Source organism: Glycine max, chromosome 8 (assembly GCF_000004515.6).
Source record: "Glycine max cultivar Williams 82 chromosome 8, Glycine_max_v4.0, whole genome shotgun sequence".
Taxonomy (NCBI): Eukaryota; Viridiplantae; Streptophyta; class Magnoliopsida; order Fabales; family Fabaceae; genus Glycine; species Glycine max.
In genome coordinates this window covers 43,410,909-43,431,609 of record NC_038244.2, presented here as the reverse complement: position 1 = coordinate 43,431,609, position 20,701 = coordinate 43,410,909, and the positions used below count along the sequence as shown (strand labels likewise).

At 29.8% G+C, this 20,701-nt stretch overlaps 1 protein-coding gene, 1 long non-coding RNA gene and 1 pseudogene across 2 annotated transcripts; all 3 read right to left on the bottom strand.

Moving 5' to 3' along the window:
- Positions 1 to 1,374: 1,374 nt before the first annotated feature.
- Positions 1,375 to 3,890, bottom strand: LOC100806370 (aspartyl protease family protein At5g10770-like; annotated as a pseudogene).
- Positions 3,891 to 7,226: 3,336 nt separating this feature from the next.
- LOC100797345 (aspartyl protease family protein At5g10770) lies at positions 7,227 to 10,175 on the bottom strand. The gene is made up of 3 exons (XM_003532099.5): positions 9,740 to 10,175; positions 8,734 to 9,177; positions 7,227 to 8,286 (listed from the first exon to the last, which is right to left on the bottom strand). The coding sequence occupies exons 1-3, from the start codon at positions 9,915 to 9,917 to the stop codon at positions 7,460 to 7,462; spliced, it is 1,449 nt and encodes a 482-aa protein (XP_003532147.1). The 5' UTR covers positions 9,918 to 10,175; the 3' UTR covers positions 7,227 to 7,459.
- A 4,808-nt stretch (positions 10,176 to 14,983) lies between these two features.
- LOC102665101 (uncharacterized) lies at positions 14,984 to 17,284 on the bottom strand. The gene is made up of 3 exons (XR_005886255.1): positions 15,631 to 17,284; positions 15,423 to 15,510; positions 14,984 to 15,236 (listed from the first exon to the last, which is right to left on the bottom strand). It is a non-coding gene; the product is annotated as an uncharacterized lncRNA (long non-coding RNA).
- Positions 17,285 to 20,701: the final 3,417 nt, after the last annotated feature.

The following is a 20,701-nucleotide window of genomic DNA, read 5'->3' as shown; positions in this document are numbered from 1 at the left end:
AAAAGAATAACACGGCAGAAATATATTTTCCATTGTATTTTTGAAGTCATACCCCTATAACACAATGGAAATTTGTTTCCTTAAAGGATAATTTGCTAAAAAAAATTGAAAAAAATAAGGGGGTGAACTTAAAAAAAAACAGCTGACATTTATTACATCATACATATCTACTACATTTCATTTTTGCTATGACACTCGTCGCCATATATACATGAATATAATATACAAATTAAAAGATTGTAAAAAATAATCATAATCAATCTAAATAAAAAAATATTCCAAAATAAAGACATTTTTTTTACTTAATCAACAAACCTCTAATAACAAGTTTATATTTGTTTCATACAACCTCCATCGTTATATATAAGATCATTTTACTTTGTTTTTTTTCCATTTTTGTAAGACTTATTTTTAATTGTTTGGTGCATTAATTATTTATTTTTTATAATATCTTTAATTAATTACACTTTCTCTTATTAGGATTGGAGAATAATAAAAGTCACATTAATTAATTAGGTAAGAAATAATTAATTAGAGAGAAATGAAGGATAATCTTAAAAGAGTAGTACTTCCTCTAAACTCATATATAAAAAAAAATGTTTTATATCTTAAGGACTCTAACAATTGATATTTGGTCTAGGTTTAGAGGCAAGGAAATACAAGCCTTCATCCTCATCCATATCATCTTATGGTTTCTGATCGCATGAATATGAAAAAATGAAAGCTTGAGTTTCTGATTTGATCGAAAAAGATAAGAACTTGAAAGACATGTTTTTTGAATCACACAAGGGCCATTTTTTTTGTGAGCAAATGACTTGATTTATGGAAAATGTTTCTCTTAACCAAACATCTCAACCAATTCAATGTGGTCGACAACCTCCTACGTGTGATCAACAAGATAATGAATTAGATGATAATATAAGTGTTTGAAAATTAATTATATATTCTTATGTTACAAATTATAAGACTTTAAATAGGTATTTATTAAAATAAGTATTTTGAGACTTTAGATGTTAAACAAAACTTTAAATGACTAAATATTATGAGATATCAAGCAAAACTCGTAATTATTTAACTTGTTTATTCATTATATTTGATTTTAATGTATTATAATGATATCATTCTTAAAACATTTTTCATTTAATTCAACTCGATTTTTAAGTATTCTATTTATTTATTTATATATCAAGTTTGAATGGTTGGGAGTACTTTCTAGTAATTAAAAATGTCAGAGCCACTAACCAGCCCAAAGCATATTTCCCACTAAACATCCCCTCCATTCTACATGTTACACCATATTTCCCACATCATTTCCTTTATTCATTTTTTCATATATTTAGAGTACTTTCTAGTAATTAAAAATGCCAAAGCCACTAACCAGCCCAAAGCATGTTTATTTAACACCACTATTAATCAAAGTCCCTTCACTTACACCCAGCAGCACCAAACCCTATCCTCCCACCCTTAACATCATACACGACCTCTAGTGTTTTTTGTTGCACATTCCCAAATACCGTAATATCATTGTCACTCCCATTTGCAGCAAAAGCCAAACACACTTGTTGCTCACTTTCAACCTAGAGTATCCCCCGATGCCAACTCCACCGTGACGCCACCGGAAAATTCAAAATCTATCCTCGGAACTGAAATCTCCTTATACCCACTTAAATCATAACACGTGTCAAGTAGGCCAGCCTCGTTGGCAACGGGGTACTTCTCCATACCCTCCGAAATGCCGACCGGAGCGCGGCGTACACGGTCGGGGCCAGCCGCGTGATCACGGTGCCGGAGTCGATGATGGAGCCACCGGCGGAGAAGGTGGAGGAGGAGACAGCAGGGAGCTTGGTGCCGCCAACGGAGATGCTGACGATGTCGAGACCGTAGAAGGAGTTGTCGCCGGAGATTGTGGACAACGGAGTGTATATGAGACTAGCATTGGTGGCGGCGGAAGCGCCGAAGGTGAGGTGGCCAAGGGAGCTGGAGGTGGCGGGGAGACAGTAGGAGAAAATTTTGTTGTAATTTGAGGAGGTTTGTTGGACAATGGAAATGGGGTGGCGGCCGAGGCCCATGAGGCCGGCGGAGCCATTGAAGAGGCCCTCATTGTCTTGGCCGCAGCCGAACAGGAAGTCGTCGACGATGTCGGTGGCGGTGATGGTAAGGCGCTCCTGACTCAAGAAGCCGACGGAGGTGGAATTGTCACCGTATTTGGCGTCATATATGCATGATGCATCTGTGGATGAGGAGCATTCTGACTTAATTCCTGCATGGAAAAAAAAATTAAATAATAATATAATCAAATATTGCAACCCTTCTCGTTGAAAAATGATTAAATGATCTTCATCACACATGGTTTCTAATTAATCATCACATAACATATAATTAAGAATTATAACATGATTTTTTCTCATAAATTGAACAAATTAAATACACATCTCATTTAATTTTTTCTCATTCCAGTATCTTGATTTTTACTTTTTTTTATTTAATTTTTCATCAAGTAAGCAACCGTCTAAATACTTACATCTATATTTGGATTTGTGATATTGTAAAATTATGGTTGTTTTCTATCTAAACATTTAATTTGATGGTATCAGACTATATAAGTGCCTCAGTAATCCTGTTAGTTTAAATATTTTCTTCATTAATTTCTGTATTCAAAAGTAAAGATTTACCATCAGAAGTGAGTTGAGTGCAGAGGGAAGATGTGCATGTGATATTGGTATACGATGAAGACTTTGATGGATCAAAGATTGCATCTTGCTGCTTGTAGCAAGAACCAGCACAGGGTTCACACTGAGTCCATGTAAGATCACTACCTGTGTCAAAAACAAGTGACAAGTCCCTCTTTGGTGTACCAAGACCAACAACAACAACATAGTTTGCAGACCCAATAAGGCTACCAGACTCGGCGGGTAGGGTAGTTGAATCCAAATCCTTCACAGTATTTTCTCGACCCAAATTCTTAGAGAGCCTGGACTGAATATACTTTACCCTTTCATTGTCTAGGTTCATAATATCATTGTGTGATATTGTAGCCTCTGCTTTGCCTCTATGTTTTAGTTGGGAGCATGGACCATGTTTGTGTATGTACCACTTCTAATGATGCTTTCCTTTTAGGACCTGAATTAGAATTAGTGTTGCCAAATCATTGATTGTTAATCAACCATCATATTAAAGTGAATAATCAAAATTGATTTAACATAAGGATGTGACTTGAAAGAGTCCTTAAGAGAAAACACGTACACAGCTAATAGCTAAAAGTTAAAAGGAAACCAGATTTTAATGATTGTGTAATTTATTACATATTTATATGCATTTGTTATGATATCATTTATTAATTTTTTTCAATCAATAAATATAATTCTACATTTTATCGGGTACACATCAATTATATCTAGGTTTGGTATGCAATTTTTAGCTAGATAAAAATTCCTTGTTAATTTTTAGCTGAAATTTATTAAAAATTATTAATTTTTGAATGTTTTATGTTTTATTTAATAATTTTCTCTTCTAACTTTTAAAGAAAGTCTCACTAGAAAGAGTGGTAGAGAGAGTATATTAACATTCCTCTTCAATTAGAATAAGAGTCTCTCTTCAATACTTCATATAAAAAGATTTACTTGATTGTTAACTTAAATTATCAAAGAGAAACTCTAGCTATTATTGAAAAACATAATAAAAAAACAAGGAATTGAAGATTGGATTGACCTTTGGCAGAAGAGCTGCAAGAAGATGATGGAAATAGAGAGTTGAGGTGAACAAAATGATATGACGAAGATTGTTGCTTTCCTTTGTTGCTTGAAAGGCAAAGCTCTTCTCCAAGGAGGAGATGAAAAACAAAAGTGCAAGCGAATTGAAGCTAAGAGGAAAGAAGACATTTGGATGTGCATGTCAACTGAAGATTAATAGCTAATATATACATAAGCCTGGTTATACGACAACTCCGTCGGAATACTTGGTCTTTATAGGCTAATTCATTGATCGTGTCCAAATATATAGATTATTAATTCTTTAACGTCACTTGATAAATATGTATACCAAAATACACTACTTCATTAATATTAATTAAGCTTGTTATTCTTGGTCAATCTCAACACTAATATTGCTTAGCATTGTTATAACAATAATTATGGCATTTAGGGATAATGAGATTAATTATCGATGAGAATTAGTCACACCAAAAATCTATTACTTCTTCTCAAAGGTGATCTATTATATGAAAATTGAACCTAAATCTTTTTTACAAAATTAACTTATATTATCAATTGAACTATAATTATTGAGTTTCCTCAAACTTTATACAAACAAATGCAAGTATGTACACAAATATATGTATGCATTTTTACATAAAAATATATTTTTTTCAATGTATATAAAATATATTTTAACTTTAAGTTGTCAATATTTGTTTATTGACATAATTTACTTTTTTAAAAATAATGTCTTAAACTTAAGTCATAAAAAGAAATAATAAGAACTTTATTTTAAAAAGTAAATAAACTTATTCATCTTAACTCTAATTAGCAAATGTTGGTCCAAAGTGAAAATTACTATGTAATTATGACTTATTTATATTATACACATATCTCATCTACAACTATAATCTTTTATATGTAACACGGGCATATTTAGAATTGTTCAAAAACATGTGTCACTCTCTAACTCAAATGGATCCAAATGGACTCAAACACATTGAACAATCTATTTTAACCTTTTCATACACATGTTGGATCATGGATTTTAATTTTTAAACTAATTGGTCTGGAAATCTAACCTGTTAACTCGTCGATTAATATTAAAATAATAATCATATGCATATATTTAATTTAAAAACAAATATTATTATTAATAATCAGTATACATAGTTCTTACTAAAAAAAAATATAACAGTTGTATGAAATCCTTTAAATATATCCTAGTGTAAAATTAAAAAAAAATAAAAAGTGGAGATAAGATCAAAGTTTCCACCGCAATATACGCAACCAATCCGATCGACTAACGTGACTTGACTTTTGTTTGTACAAAGTCAGTTGACCCTTTGATCCTCAAAAGTATATCGGGGAATACCTAGGGCTTTTGAATGGAGGTTTTGCCATGTTGGTGGTGTAACGTCATCGGAGTAGTACTTTCTTCAATCACATTATTTTCTATTTATTAATTTTTGGTTTAAATATAATTTTAACTATGGTGATTTAATTTTTTTTAATCTCTATAATTTTTAGGTCTAATTGCATTTTCTACTCTTAACTTCTATAATTTTTGACAAATTTCACCTCAAAAAATTAATTTAAGATAATTTATCTCAAATTATTACATTGTTTATCTTCCGTCATTTTCCTTTTGAAATAATTACATTGTTTATCTCTAACTTTTTGATTTTTGAAAGTTTTTTTACGCAACATTTTTTATTTTTTAACAAATTCTGTCCTAAACTTTTGTTTTTGGTAAACTATAGTCATAACTTTTGCTTATTAATAAATGAATGACAAATGATGAAATTCACAAATTTTTTAAAAATTATGTCTAAAATATGACAAATTAATTTTAAGAAAAAAATCATCAAATTTTTTTAAAAAATAAAGATAAAAAGTGCAATTAAAAATATAATTTATTCCTTTTTATTTATCTTAAACAACAATGTTAGAGTAATGTAGCATTGAAACCTCATCCAATAAAACTTTTAAAAACCTCTTTGAAATATATTAGGAACCTCATTCATTAATACTTTTAAGAAACTCTTCTAAGTAAATTAGGAAGTGAGTCAAAGAATAGAGTTCCTTTATCAAATCACACATTTGAAAGGAAACAATAATTGGTTTTTATTAGGAGTTTTCAAAGAAATCAGGTTATATAATTAGATTATATAGAATCATTCCGTAACTAACTATATCCAAAATATGTTATTAAATTTCATTGGATTTTTAAATTTTAAAGCATGCCTTGGGAAAAAAACTCTAGTCAAGGTCGAAAAGGTAATTATTTTACTAACATTAATTGAGACTATTTTTTAGTAGAGGTCGACTACGACTAATTAGGTAAGAAATAATTAAGTAGAAAAAAATGAAGGATAATTTTGAAAGAGTAATAATTCATCTAAACTCATATATAAGAAAAAAGGTTTTATATCTTAAGGGATCTAACAATTGATATTTGGTCTAGGTTTAGAGGCAAGGAAATACAAGCTTTCTTTCTCATCCATATCATCTTATGGTTTCTCATCGCATGAATATGAGAAAATGAACTAAAGTTTTCGATTTGATTGAAAAAGATAAGAACTTGAAAGACATGTTTGTTGAATCACAAGAGGGCCATTTGTTTTGTGAGCAAAAATGACTTAATTTATGGAGAATGTTTCAGTTGGTCAAAGATCTCAACCAATTCAATGTGGTCCATAACTTCCTACACGTGATCAACAAGATGATGAATTAGATGATAATATGGGTGTTTGAAAATTAATTATATATTCTACTTATGTTACAAATTATAAGACTTTAAATAGATATTTATAAAATAGGTATTTTAAGACTTTGGATGTTAAACAAAACTTTGAATGTTGTTAATATATTCACTACTGGATATTATGAGATATCAAGCAAATTAAACTCATAATTATTTAGCTTGTTTATTCGTTATATTTGATTTTAATGTATTATTGTTATTTACAAATTTACATAGAAAAATGATTATTTATTCTCACATTCTACACACAAGATTGGTCTAGTGGGGGTTGAGGTAGATGAATCACAATAGATTCTGTCATTGTATGTGACGGGACAAAAAGTCCCTCACTTAAGTGCTTATAGGACGCCAAAATTTGTGAGAGCATTTGCTAGTCACAAAATCTTCGTACGACGCTTTTATGTTTATTTTGTGACATATTCCATTCTTTGATAATTTTAATTTTTTTAAGGGCTTGAATTTAAATATAAACAAATCTAATTATTTATCCTTATTTAATAATATTATTTTTTAAAAAAATATATTTAATTGAATTCTATTTTTATGTATTTTATTTATTCGTGATATCAAGTTCTAATAAAATTTTTGTAGAGATAATCTTACTATTTTACTTTAAATTAATAAAATTAAATTATTTCAACTAATTTTATTAGTGTAAAATTAGTTTTTTTTTTGCTTATGAGTTCAACAAAGTATAAATTATTAATAAATTTAATATGTTTAGCTAAGTTAACTATTATAAAACCATATTAGCCATGTATGTGCAATTGCAAGCAACCCCAATGGTTGGGAGTCATATGTATAATATAACACCCCCTCCATTCTACATGTTACATCATATTTCCCACATCATTTCCTTTATTTATTTTTTCATATGTTTTAGAGTACTTTCCAGTAACAACAACAATAGTAATTAAAAATGCCAGAGCCAATTAAGATTTCTTCCTCCCTAACAAGCCCAAAGCATGTTTAATTAACACCACTATTAATCAAACTAACTTCAGTTGCACCCAGCAGCACCAAACCCTATCCTCCCACCCTCAACATCATACACGACCTCTAGTGTCTTTTGTTGCACATTCCCAAATATCGTAATATCATTGCCATTCCCATTTGCAGCAAAAGCCAAACACAGTTGTTGCGCACTTTCCCCATAGAGTATCCCCACCAATGGCAACTCCACCTTGACGCCACCGGCAAATTCAAAATCTATCCTCGGAACTGAAATCTCCTTATACCCACTGAAATCATAACACGTGTCAAGTAGGCGGGTCCCATAGGCAACGGGGTACTTCATCATAAACTGCCGAAATGCCGACCGGAGCGCGGCGTACGCGGTCGGAGGCAACCGCGTGATCACGGTGCCGGAGTCGATGATGGAGCCACCGGCGGAGAAGGTGGAGGAGGAGACAGCAGGGAGTTTGGTGCCGCCAACGGAGATGCCGACGATGTCGAGACCGTAGAAGGAGTTTTCGCCGGAGATTGTGGAAAAGGGAGTGTATTTGAGGTTAGCATTGGTGGCGGCGGAAGCGCCGAAGGTGAGGTGGCCAAGGGAGCTGGGGGTGGAGGGGAGACAGTAGGAGAAAATTTTGTTGTAAATTGAGGAGGTTTGTTGGACAAAGGAAATGGGGTGGCGGCTGAGGCCCATGAGGCCGGCGGTGCCCCTGAAGAGGCCCTCGTTGTCTTGGCCACAGCCAAAGAGGAAGTCGTGGACGATGTCGGTGGCGGTGATGGTAAGGCGCTCCTGACTCAAGAAGCCGCGGGAGATGGAATTGTCACCGTATTTGACGTCATATATGCATGATGCATCTGTGGATGAGGAGCATCCTGCATGGAAAAAAAATTAATTAAATAATAATATAATCAAATATTGCAACCCTTCTATATATATACATAATTTGTTTACATAGTGTATTAGATAAACATTTGCTAGAACATGAACAAGTATTGGTCTAGGACCACTCTGTATTAATCCGTGTGCATGTGTGAGCGAGAGATCAGAAAAGAAAAAAAGAAAGTTGCATCGCATCTTTATTTTTAACACCAGTTTCCTGATTTTTACTTTTTATTTTATTTTTTATTTTTCATCAAGTAAGCAACCGTCTAAATACTTAGATCTATATTTGATGGATTTGTGATATTGTAAAATTATGGTTGTTTTCTATCTAAACATTTGATGGTAGCAGACTATATATATAATTATTAGGATTACTCAGGCACTTATAGTAATCCCAATAATTTAAATATTTTCTGTATTCAAAAGTAAAGATTTACCCGCAGAACGGAATTGAGTGCAGAGCGAAGATGTGCATTTGATATTGGTATACGATGAAGACTTTGATGGATCAAAGATTGGATCTTGCTGCTTGTAGCAAGAACCAGCACAGGGTTCACACTGAGTCCATGTAAGATAACTACCTGTGTCAAAAATGAGTGACAAGTCCCTCTTGGGTGTACCAAGACCAACAACAACATAATAGTCTGCAGACCCAATAAGTCTACCAGACTTGGCGGGTAGGGTAGTTGAATCCAATTCCTTCACTCTATTTTCTCCACCCAAATTCTTAGAGAGCCTGGACTGAATATACTTTACCCTTTCATTGTCTAGGTTCATAATATCATTGTGTGATATTGTAGCCTCTGCTTTGCCACTATGATTTAGTTGGGAGCATGGGCCATGTTTGTGCACCACTTCTAATGATGCTTTCCTTTTAGGACCTGAATTAGAATTAGTGTTGCCAAATCATTGATTGTTAATCAACCATCATATTAAAGTGAATAATCAAATTGATTTGACTTGAAAGAGTCCTTAAGAGAAAACACACAGCTAAAAGTTAAAAGGAAATCAGATTTTAATGATTGTGTAATTTATTACATATTTATATGCATTTGTAATGATATCAATTATTAATTTTTTCAATCAATCAATATAATTCTACATCTTATCGAGTACACATCAATTATATCTAGGTTTGGTATGCAATTTTTAGCTAGATAAAAATTCCTTGTTAATTTTTAGCTGAAATTTATTAAAAATTATTAATTTTTGAATGTTTTATGTTTTATTTAATAATTTTCTCTTCTAACTTTTAAAGAAAGTCTCACTAGAAAGAGTGGTAGAGAGAGTATATTAACATTCCTCTTCAATTAGAATAAGAGTCTCTCTTCAATACTTCATATAAAAAGATTTACTTGATTGTTAACTTAAATTATCAAAGAGAAACTCTAGTTATTATTGAAAAACATAATAAAAAAACAAGGAATTGAAGATTGGATTGACCTTTGGCAGAAGAGCTGCAAGAAGATGATGGAAATAGAGAGTTGAGGTGAACAAAATGATATTGACGAAGATTGTTGCTTTCCTTTGTTGCTTGAAAGGCAAAGCTCTTCTCCAAGGAGGAGATGCAAAACAAAAGTGCAAGCGAAGCTAAGAGGAAAGAAGACATTTGGATGTGCATGTCAACTGAAGATTAATAGCTAATATATAAGCCTGGTTATACAACAACTCCAAGGAATACTTGGTCTTTATAGGCTAATTCATTGATCGGGTACAAGTATATAGATGATGAATTCTTGAACCTCACTTGATAAATAAATATGTATACCAAAATACACTACTTCATTAATATTAAGCTTGTTATTCTTGGTCAATGTCAACACTATTGCTTAGCATTGTTGAGAAAATTCGAAGAAACTGACGAAAGTACCAGACAAAAGCAACGCTGGAAAAGTATTTTTGGCATTCCGTAATGCAGGCCTGCCTTTCAGACTATAATTTATCATAGTAAAAGAGAATAAGATTGAGACATCAATGGCAGTACTTTTTTTATTTTTATCTTGGTATAAGTAAGAAATATTTATGAGTAAATAAGTATCTTAGTCTCTAACTTTTGTCCATTTTAAAAATTAGTTTTTATCTTTTTTAAATATAAAAAATAGTCTTTATTCTTACATAAATTTATAAAAATAATTATTACTATTAAATTTAAAAATAATATCGTTGATGAAATATATGGTTGAGTGACAAACTGTTTCTGTGACATATATGTAGATATTTTCTTCTCTAGTTGCTTTTTTCCCCCTCAAATTAGGTTATCGAGAGGAATCAATTAACTGAAAAAACAAAAAAACATTGGTTTGTGGGTGCTGTAACTATATCATCCTAATACAGTGTGACGGTGATGATCTATGGTGCCCCATCCACACCCTTTTCACAAATGCCTATATAAACCCACTGTTTTTTTATTGATGCTGGGTCCATCCCTCATAATGGCTTCAGTGTGCACCCCACCACGCAAACATTCATGATTGCTTTTTTTCCCCTCAAATTAGGGTTATCGAGAGGAATCAATTAACTGAAAAAAAACATTGATCTGTGGATAACTAAATAAATTTGTGATCATTATTTTTTAAAATAAATAAATTCACTACGCCTGACACAGGAATTTGGGATTTATCATCACAATACAGTGTGACGTACCGTGATGATGTATGGTGTCCCATCCACACTCTTATCACAAAAAAGCTTATATAAACCCACTGTTTTTGGTTGATGCTGGGTCCATCCCTCAAAATGCCAACTTCAGTGTGCACCCCACCACGCAAACATTCATGATTTCCATCACATTGAAACCAGGGACAGTGTCAAATATTATAAGGGTCGAAAAGGAACACAAAGCATTCTTTAATGGACATGATGTTACTGTGTATGCAAGAACTAAATGATAAAGAATGGCACAAGATTGATAGTGAAGAAAAATTTAAGACTCCGGAGGAAAAAAAGAGTGAGATAGGCGCTTTATTTTTTTTTGTTCACCACATTCTCAATCTGCTAATAGACTGCTGTGAATCTCAATCTCTTTATTCAGGTCAAGAAAGGTTTTAATTTCTTGAAAACTTAGGATATGCAGCCCATCAATTAGAAACCTAGTTTGAAGAAGAAAAAGCAAGAAGAAAATATTTGATAATTTTTTATAGTTTGCAGTACAATTTATGTATGTCACAATCTGAGATAATTTATTATTGGATAATTTAAGTGACATTACAATTGTCAATAATATATTTCACTAATGACATTATTTTCGTATTTAATGACAAAGACTATTTTATAAAATTTATGCAAAAATATAGACTATTTTTTACATTTCAAAAAGATAGAAATTAATTTACAAAATGAGTTAAAAGTCAATAACCAAAATATCTATTTACTCAATATTTATCACTGAAAAAAATGATTAATCTTTATAAAAAATTATGAGACATAAATAAACATTTACCTCTCAACATGATTTATTTTACATCAAAAATTATAATTCAAATTCTAAACTAATTAATGGTAATCTTAATTTACATCAATGGTAATGTGATACTAACAGGTATTTACATTCAAATATTGCTCTAGTTTTTTAAAAAAAAATTAAAACATACATATATAGAGTGAGAAATAACTTTACCAAAAGTTATTCTTATTAAAAAAAAATATAACAGTTGTATGAAATTCTTTAAATATATCCTAGTGTAAAATAAAATAAAAAAATTGAAGATAAGATCAAAGATTCCACCGCAATATGCACAACGAATCCCATCGACTAACGTGACTTGACTTATGTTTGTACAAAGTCAGTTGACTCTAAGTCAAGCTCAAACGTGTAGATCGGGGACGACCTTGGGATTCTGAATGGAGGTGTAACGTCATCGGACTTTCTTCAATCACATTATTTTCTATCTATTAATTTTTTGTTTAAATATAATTTTAACTCTAATGCTTTAACTTTTTTAAATGTGTATGATTTTTAGATCTAACTAGTATGTAATCTGTGCATAGCATGGGTCGTTTGGTTAATAAACTTGCAATTAGAGTAATATAATTGAAGATTCGATAGATATATATTTATAATGTTGATAAAAGGGAGATTGTTCAGAGGAAATAAAAAAAATAAATTATATGTAAAATGAAAATTATTGTCACTTCCTCTCTTTTCTAAAGGTTATTTTCCAAATTTTTCCGTGATAGTCACTTTGATGACAACAAATTGTAATATGTTAGTTGTGTGTTGTGGTACTGATTGTCTTTGGTAAGCTCGGTCGAGGCATGCCAAAAGAGGATTTTATTTTTTTTTGGTAATCTTTTCACCGCCCCTTTTTTTGTTTGTTCGTATGGGGAGATCTTCCTTGCAAATAAATAATTTCAAAAGTGACACAAATTTAGAATTAAAATAAGAAATATAAAAATATACCCAAAAATATTATCTTGACATTTGATCAAAGACATAACCTACAACCAATAAATGTCCCAATGAAGATGATCAAAAAATGCATAAGTTGCAACTGATAAATGTCCTAATGAACATGATCAAAAAATGCATAATTGTGAGCACCAAAAGAGACATGTCAAAAGAGGATTTCATATATAAATCCATAATGCTTGAATATCAATGTTATTTAAAAAAGAAACTATACACATATAAATATACAATTCTAAATACAAATCTATTAAAATGCTGGAAAGAAAATATATCCCATGTGAAAAATAAATAATTTTTAAAGTGCCACAAATTTAAAATTACTCACTATTATTTTTTAAAGTGCCAAATAGATATTTTTTTATATAATTACTCGCTATTGTATATGTCTGATTTAAAAAATAAAACATCAAAAAGGATATATAATAAGTTGAAAAGTTAATAAGATAAAAAATAAACACACTTGCTAAAGTTAAATCAACAACACATAATGATAATAATAATAATAATAATAATAATAATAATAATAATAATAATAATAATAACAATAAATAAATTAATTAATTAAATACAAAAAGAGAAAGTAAGGAAAATTTCTAATTTTCATTACACTACCGACGTGATTTATGTCCCGTGTGAATCTCAGCATGACAAACATGTAATTGAATAGAAACTGGTATTTATGAAATTACTGCAGATAGTTGGAAAAAGCAGCTTTGTAGAAAGTTATTTTCATCATATCAGTCCCAGAAGTTCATGAAAGGAAATAAAAGGTTCTGAGAGCCATAATAAATATTTTTTTTGAAAAAACATAATAATTAAAGAAAAGCATCATGATTACATAGCTTTATTGTACAAAATCAAAACAATATGAAATAGCAGAACTTGAGCATCCCCTCTATTCTTTCTAAATTTAGGACTAATTTAATTTAAATAAATTTCTCAACAAACACTCATGAGAAAGATATAAAATGATTTAAGGAGGTAAAATACATCGATCTTCTCTTATAATTTAACTTATGTACCTCAATGGAGAAGTTAAATAAGAAAGTTTCTAAAAAGTTTGAGGTGTATAAATAAATTTTAACTTATGAAAAGAGTTTGATTTGCTTATCCTTTTAATTAATTTCATTTTATTTTCTTGTAAGTATCTTAATAAACTCATCTGAATTTGGCCTTAGTAATTTAAGGAGAAATGATATTCTTTTTTAAGTTATCTTTTCACATAGTCGCAGTCCTTATAGAAAAATCGAAAACCACATTGGACACTTCACTGCTCCTTGATATTCGATTATGTTTATTTCACCAACAATTACAAAGAAAGTTATTTTAGTCTGCGCCAAATAACAAATAATTATTTGTACTTTTTCATGATGTCTTGATTTTGTGAAATAAAATTGATTCTAGTGTTTTTTTTTCCTAATCAACTCTAGGTGTTATTTAAACACACTATAAGTAATCTATATTATTGTTTTAAGGTAGTTTTTGTACACAATAAAAATAACTAAATATTTTAAGTGTCCTTAAAATATTTAATAAGATTTTAAGAATACAAATAAAAAATATTTATGTTGTTAATATATTAAATAATACACTTTTTAGAGTATTTTTATTCTGTAAAAAATGTTATTATAACTAAGGTGTAAAGGGATCCATATTTTATTAGTAGCATAACTATAATAGGAAGATGCAATATTCCTTAGAGAAAGAATGAAAAGTTGACCACCGACCCAATGGCAATAAGAGAATGCGATGTGTGTGTGTGGTTCATCGTTCATGCCACGTGTATCCTTTCCTTTGCGGCTATTCAATGAAAGGAAAGTTTCATGTCACGATTAAAGGAATTTTGTATTCGAAGAAAGGAAAGTTTTAGACCACAATTAATTAAGGATTTTTATATTTCGTCAATACATTTAAAGTATCAAGTATTTCAAAAAGTATAAGTATTGAATAGTTTTATATTTACAAAATATTAAATATTTCCCAATAAAAAAATCTATTTTTACTTTTGGCATATTCCTGTTACAAACAGATAAGATATATATTTTTAGCCAAATAATTGTATATTCATATAATATTTTATTTATATAATATTTTTATCTTTCTTTCATGTCATTTATTATATTTCATTTTTCATTTTAATAATTTAATTAATTGTGTATAAATTATCTGGGATCAAATTTAGATCTTTTTTCTTTCATATCATTTGTTATATTTCATTTTTTTCTTTTAATAATTTAATTAACCGTGTATAAATTTGTTGTGATCAAATTTAGATTTTTTTTAATAGATTTAACGTGTGTTGTGATATATGTATATTATATTTTTATACAATTACTTGCATACAATATTAGTATTAAATTAATAAAATTAAAATCGGGATAAAAGATTCTGATTATGAAATCCGCAGTGTCGTGTGGTCCCCACTTTGTCTCTAACGATGTCGTTTTCAACTTCCCGACTGAACTAATGAACAACGCCAACCTCCTTAAGCTCCATGCCATAGCCACTGCGATCTTCTCCCCCCTTTACTTTCTATGGGCACAATAATAATAAAAAAAACTAATATAAATAACAATTAAAAACTTTATACACAAAGACACACAACATAACAAAATTGAGTTGATTAAGCAATTTCAAAGGGTAAGAATACTTTTCCATGTTAATAATATGCTAGAATGTAGTTAAAATTGAGTTGATTCCCTTCCAAGCCTAACTCACCTGAAATTTATGATAAGTCTGTACTCCTCGTTAGATCAAAGACTGGTATTTTCGCTATTGTTGTTGTAACCAAAAACTGATGAAATTGCTGGCAAATAGAAAGGAAGAGAGAGTATATAGAAATCAATATTAAAAAACAGTATGCAACACCTTGTCATTCATTCATCAAAGGGATAAGAAAAAATACTTAGGAAAATAAATATATTACCTTTAGGTTTTCTCTTAAACCTCCATACCAGAAATATATGGATTCCAAGGCAGATCAGCCCCACCACAACAGCTAATATTATCCAAATTTTGGTCTTTTTCTCCCCATCACCTGTATTTGAAAACAGAGAAATCATATGTTGTAATTATAACCTGACAATCAGGGAAAATTGTGAGAACTTGTTTGAAATTTGAAGTGATGTTTCCCTTCCCATCATATTCATGCATAGACAACAAATTAACAGATATTCTCCTCCCATATGTAATATGGGAAGATTTTCTTATTTAAACAACAAATCAGCAACACCACCAAAAAACAAAAAAAAAAACATTAGATACCAAGCTGTGAAAGAAAAAGAAAAAGAAAGAAGAAAATACCTTTGGGGGGATTGTGGGTTATGACAGCGATGTCGTTTTGATGAACAAAGTCATTCACAAATTCTTCGGCCATAGCGAAAAATACTCGCAGAGGAAAGGAAGGTTAAAAAAAATTAGATACGAAGCTGTCGTGAAAGAAAAAAAAAGAAAAAAAGAAGGAAATACCTGAGGTGAATGTGTTGCGGTAAAAACTCGTCCTCAGCAACTTGCAGGCATGGAGCCGGAATCGCCTGCATGAAGGAAGAAACAAAAAAAATAAAAGGAAAAGAGAAGAAGATTCAGAAGAAAAAGAAAATACCTTTGGGGGGATTATGGGTTATGACAGCGATGCCGTTTTGATGAACAAAGCCATTCACAAATTCTTCAGCCATAGCGGAAAATACTCGCAGAGAAAAGGAAGGTTAAAAAAAAATTAGATACGAAGCTGTCGTGAAAGAAAAAAAAAAGAAAAAAGAAGGAAATACCTGAGGTGAATGTGTTGCGGTACATAGAGCCGGAATCGCCTGCATGAAGGAAGAAACAAAAAGAATAGAAGGAAAAGAGAAGAAGATTCCGAAGAAAAAGGAAATACCTTTGGGGGGATTGTGGGTTATGACAACGATGTCGTTTTGATGAACAAAGTCATTCACAAATTCTTCAGCCATAGCGGAAAATACTTGCAGAGAAAAGGAAGGTTAAAAAAAATTAGATACGAAGCTGTCGTGAAAGAAAAAAAAAAGAAAAAAAGAAGAAAATACCTAAGGTGAATGTGTTGCGGTAAAAACTCGTCCTCACCAACTTGCGGGCATGGAGCCAGAATCGCCTGCATGAAGGAAGAAACAAAAAGAATAAAAGGAAAAGAGAAGAAGATTCAGAAGAGAAAGATGAAGAAAGAGAAAATTGAGGGATAAAATGCAATAATGGAGAAAACTCAGGAGAGAGAAGAAATAGTAAGTATTAAGCGGAATTAAATGAGTCGTTAAATTTGCTAATTAGGAAGCGACATGTGGCGAAGGCAACAAAAGAGTATTAAGCGGAATTAAATGAGCCGTTAAATCCGTCAATTAGAAAGCGACATGTGGCGAAGGCAACAAAAAATAATGGAGTGAAGAAGGAGAAACGGCAAGGTATAGGAGAAAAATAAAACTACACGCGTCAATCCTACAAAATTTCTAAAATTCCAATTTTGTTAACCGGAGCGGGACACGTGTCGCAGCCTCAGCCATGGGCATTTTAGTATATTCATCATACTCCAACCTTAGTATATAGATATTGATTGATTGCATTTTTTACTCTTAACTTTTATAATTTTTTGATAAATTTCACTTGAACAAATTAATTTAAGATTCTTTTTCTCAAATTATTAAAAATGTGTGAATTTTATCTTCTATCGTCTTCCTTTTGAAATAATTACATTGTTTATTTCTAAATTTTTAATTTTTGAAATTTTTTTACCCAACATTTTTTATTTTTTGACAAATTTTGTCCTTAACTATTTTTTTTTGGTAAACTATACTCATAACTTTTGTTTATTAATAAATGAATGACAAATGATAAAATTCACAATTTTTTTAAAAATTATGGGTAAAATATGTGGAATTAATTTTAAGAAAAAAATCATCAAAATATTAAAAAAAATAAAGGTAAAAAGTGCAATTAAAAAAATAATTTATTCTTTTTTTTTTATCTTAAACAACAATGTTAGAGTAATGTAGCATTGAAACCTCATCCATTAAAACTTTTTAAAACCTCTTTGAAGTATATTAGGAACCTCATTCATTAATACTTTTAAGAAGCTCTTTGAAGTAAATTAGGAAGTGAGTCAAAGAATAGAGTTCCTTTATCAAATCACACATTTGAAAGGAAACAATAGTTAGTTTTTATTAGGAGCGTTCAAAAAATCAAGTTATATAAAATCAATTCGTAACTAACTATATCCAAATTACTTTAAATTCATTTTAATGCATTGGTTTGAAATTCAAATCCAATTTTTTAGATTTTAAATCCAATTCAATTATTTGGATACGTTATTTTATTGGATTTTTAGATTTTAAAGCATCCCTAAAAAATTAACTCTCGTCAAGGTTGAAAAAAAAAGGTAATTATTTTACCAACATTAGTTGAAATTATTTTTCAGTCGACGTCGACTGTGACTATTTGTATATAGACGTTTGCCAGAGTTTTTTTGTTCAACGTCAGTTGATGATGTTTCTCAGGCAACATCGGTCGAGACTATTTTTTGGACAATACTGACTAGGTTTTTTTAGCCGACGTTGATCAGAGTTATTTTTTGTTGATGTCATATAGAGTTTTTTAACCAACGTCAATTGATGATTTTTTTCGTTTGATGTTGTCTAGGTTTTTTCCAATGTTAGTTGAAACTATTTTTCGTCAATGTCAACTTATGATATTTTTTGTCCAACATGAGTTGAGTCTAGCTTTTGATCGATGTCAACTTATGAAATAGCTTGTGGTTGGAGCTATTTCGTCCAATTTTTTTTTCTGCAATTGATGTCAGTCGAGACTATTGTTTCGTCGCGTCGGCTACAACTTTTTTTTTTCGTCGATTCCAATCAAGAATATTTTTTGGTTGATGCCATTTTTCAATCTATGTTGACTATGGTTTTGTTGGCCAATGTCGGTTGGTGATGTTTCTTGGAGACATCAACCAGAGTTTTATGGCCAACGTTGGTGTGGGATATTTGTTTACTAATGTTGTCTAGGATTTTTTTTGTTGACGTCGCCTCGGGATATTTTTCCAGCCAATATTGGTTAAAGTTTTTTCAACTCATTGAGACTAATTTTTGTCCAACATCATAATAAATCATTTTTCTATTAGTCTCTCAATTTTTTTAAAATTTTCTCCATTCTCTCATTCTCATTGTGTTCATGATTTCATAATTTATAAGGGTTTTTTAATGTCAAAAATTATTTTTTAAAAATTTTATTTTTAAAAAATGATTTATGATGATTTTAAACTGTCAAATTATTTTACTTGAATGATTTGGTAGTCATTGTGTTTTTTTTTACATATTCTATTATATATATATATATATATATATATATATATATATATTACGATTTTAAACTATCACAAATGATTTTAAAATAATTAAAAAATACAAAATGACATAAAAATAATAAAATTATAATTTATTTAAAAGATAATTAAAAATTTTGATAAATATATAAAAGATAAAAATGAAAGAAAATATAAAAAAATTAAAAGTTAGAAACTAAATGTTAGTTTAAGTAATATTTCAAAAAATATTAAATTAAAAAAAATTATTTCAGTTAAAAATTAACCAACATATCTTATTAAACATGATTTATCTATTATGATCAGACAGCTACACGTCTAAGTTAAAGAGTTTGTGATTCACAAGTGCTACACGTCTAAGTTAAATCTATTATGATCAGACAGCTACATATCACCTATTTTTTTTTTGGCTAAACGTGATTTCTTTTGTTTGGAGCTTATCATGCATGCACTTATAATTAAGGCCGAGCTAATTTATCAATATTATACACGGTCATACTAAAAAAAATTAGGGAAAAATAGTTATTTTACCCTTAAAATCTGAAATTAATTCAAAGCAAAATGGTTACTGATATTCTTTTATGAAACATATGGTTAAATTAATTTCAAGTTGATATTATATAATTGATGTTTAATTTGGTTAAAATTTAGATCCAAATAAGAGAAATAATTATACTACAATCCAACTGTAACTCTCATTCAGTCATTCTCACCCTGCTGTGTAACAACTGTATCCCAAACCACAAACTGTTAAAATTTAGACGAAACAACTTTGTCCCTACCACAAACTAATTAAGGAGAAAAAGAGGTATAAAAAAAATCACATTTCAATCGTACGAACTAAGAATGGTCGAATATATAGAAGATGTTTAGTAAAACTAGTGGATACATTAGTTGAAATCTGAAAAATTATTAGAAGTTGAAAACGGAAAATTTAGATGTAAGTCGATAAATTATCTGGCTAAACCAAAAGTATTTAGTAAAATAAAATGTTAAACTAGTTGAAAAATATAAGGATGTAAAAAGGCACATTGACTCAGTTGATGATAACTTACTTTGGTAATTATGTATATTTTCAAGTAAATATCACTTGTCATAGTTTAACTTATTTCAAATAATTTATCAACTTAAAAGAAAGGATAATATTTTTAAAATTTTATTGAATGAAATAGGATAATATAAATATATTTATAATATAATATTACTGATTTTATATTATCATAGAAATGATAATTTCAAGAGAGTGAGAAAGTGTTAGAGCATTAACAATTTATAAACATAAAAAGTCTAAAAGAGAAATTTTAATAATATAACGATGATAAAAATGAGAAAATGACTATATTAGGAGATCAATTAAGTATAAAATGCTACATAAAATAGATTTTAATAAAATCCCAGAAATTAGAGAAATAAACCCCTTTTCTGAATAATTATATTTTCATCAAACAAACTTTTAAGTTGGTCAAATAAATCAAAGGCTGGCTTACTTAATTACCTTAATGATCACACTCATAATCATATTAATTTAATTTAATTTTGCCATAGAAAAACATAATAAATTTGTAAAATATTTTAGTGATTAAGGTAACTAAATATTCAGCAGAGATATAAATATTTTTTTATGCTGAGAAATATAAATATTTAAGTATTAATATAATAAGTTAAGGAATTTGAA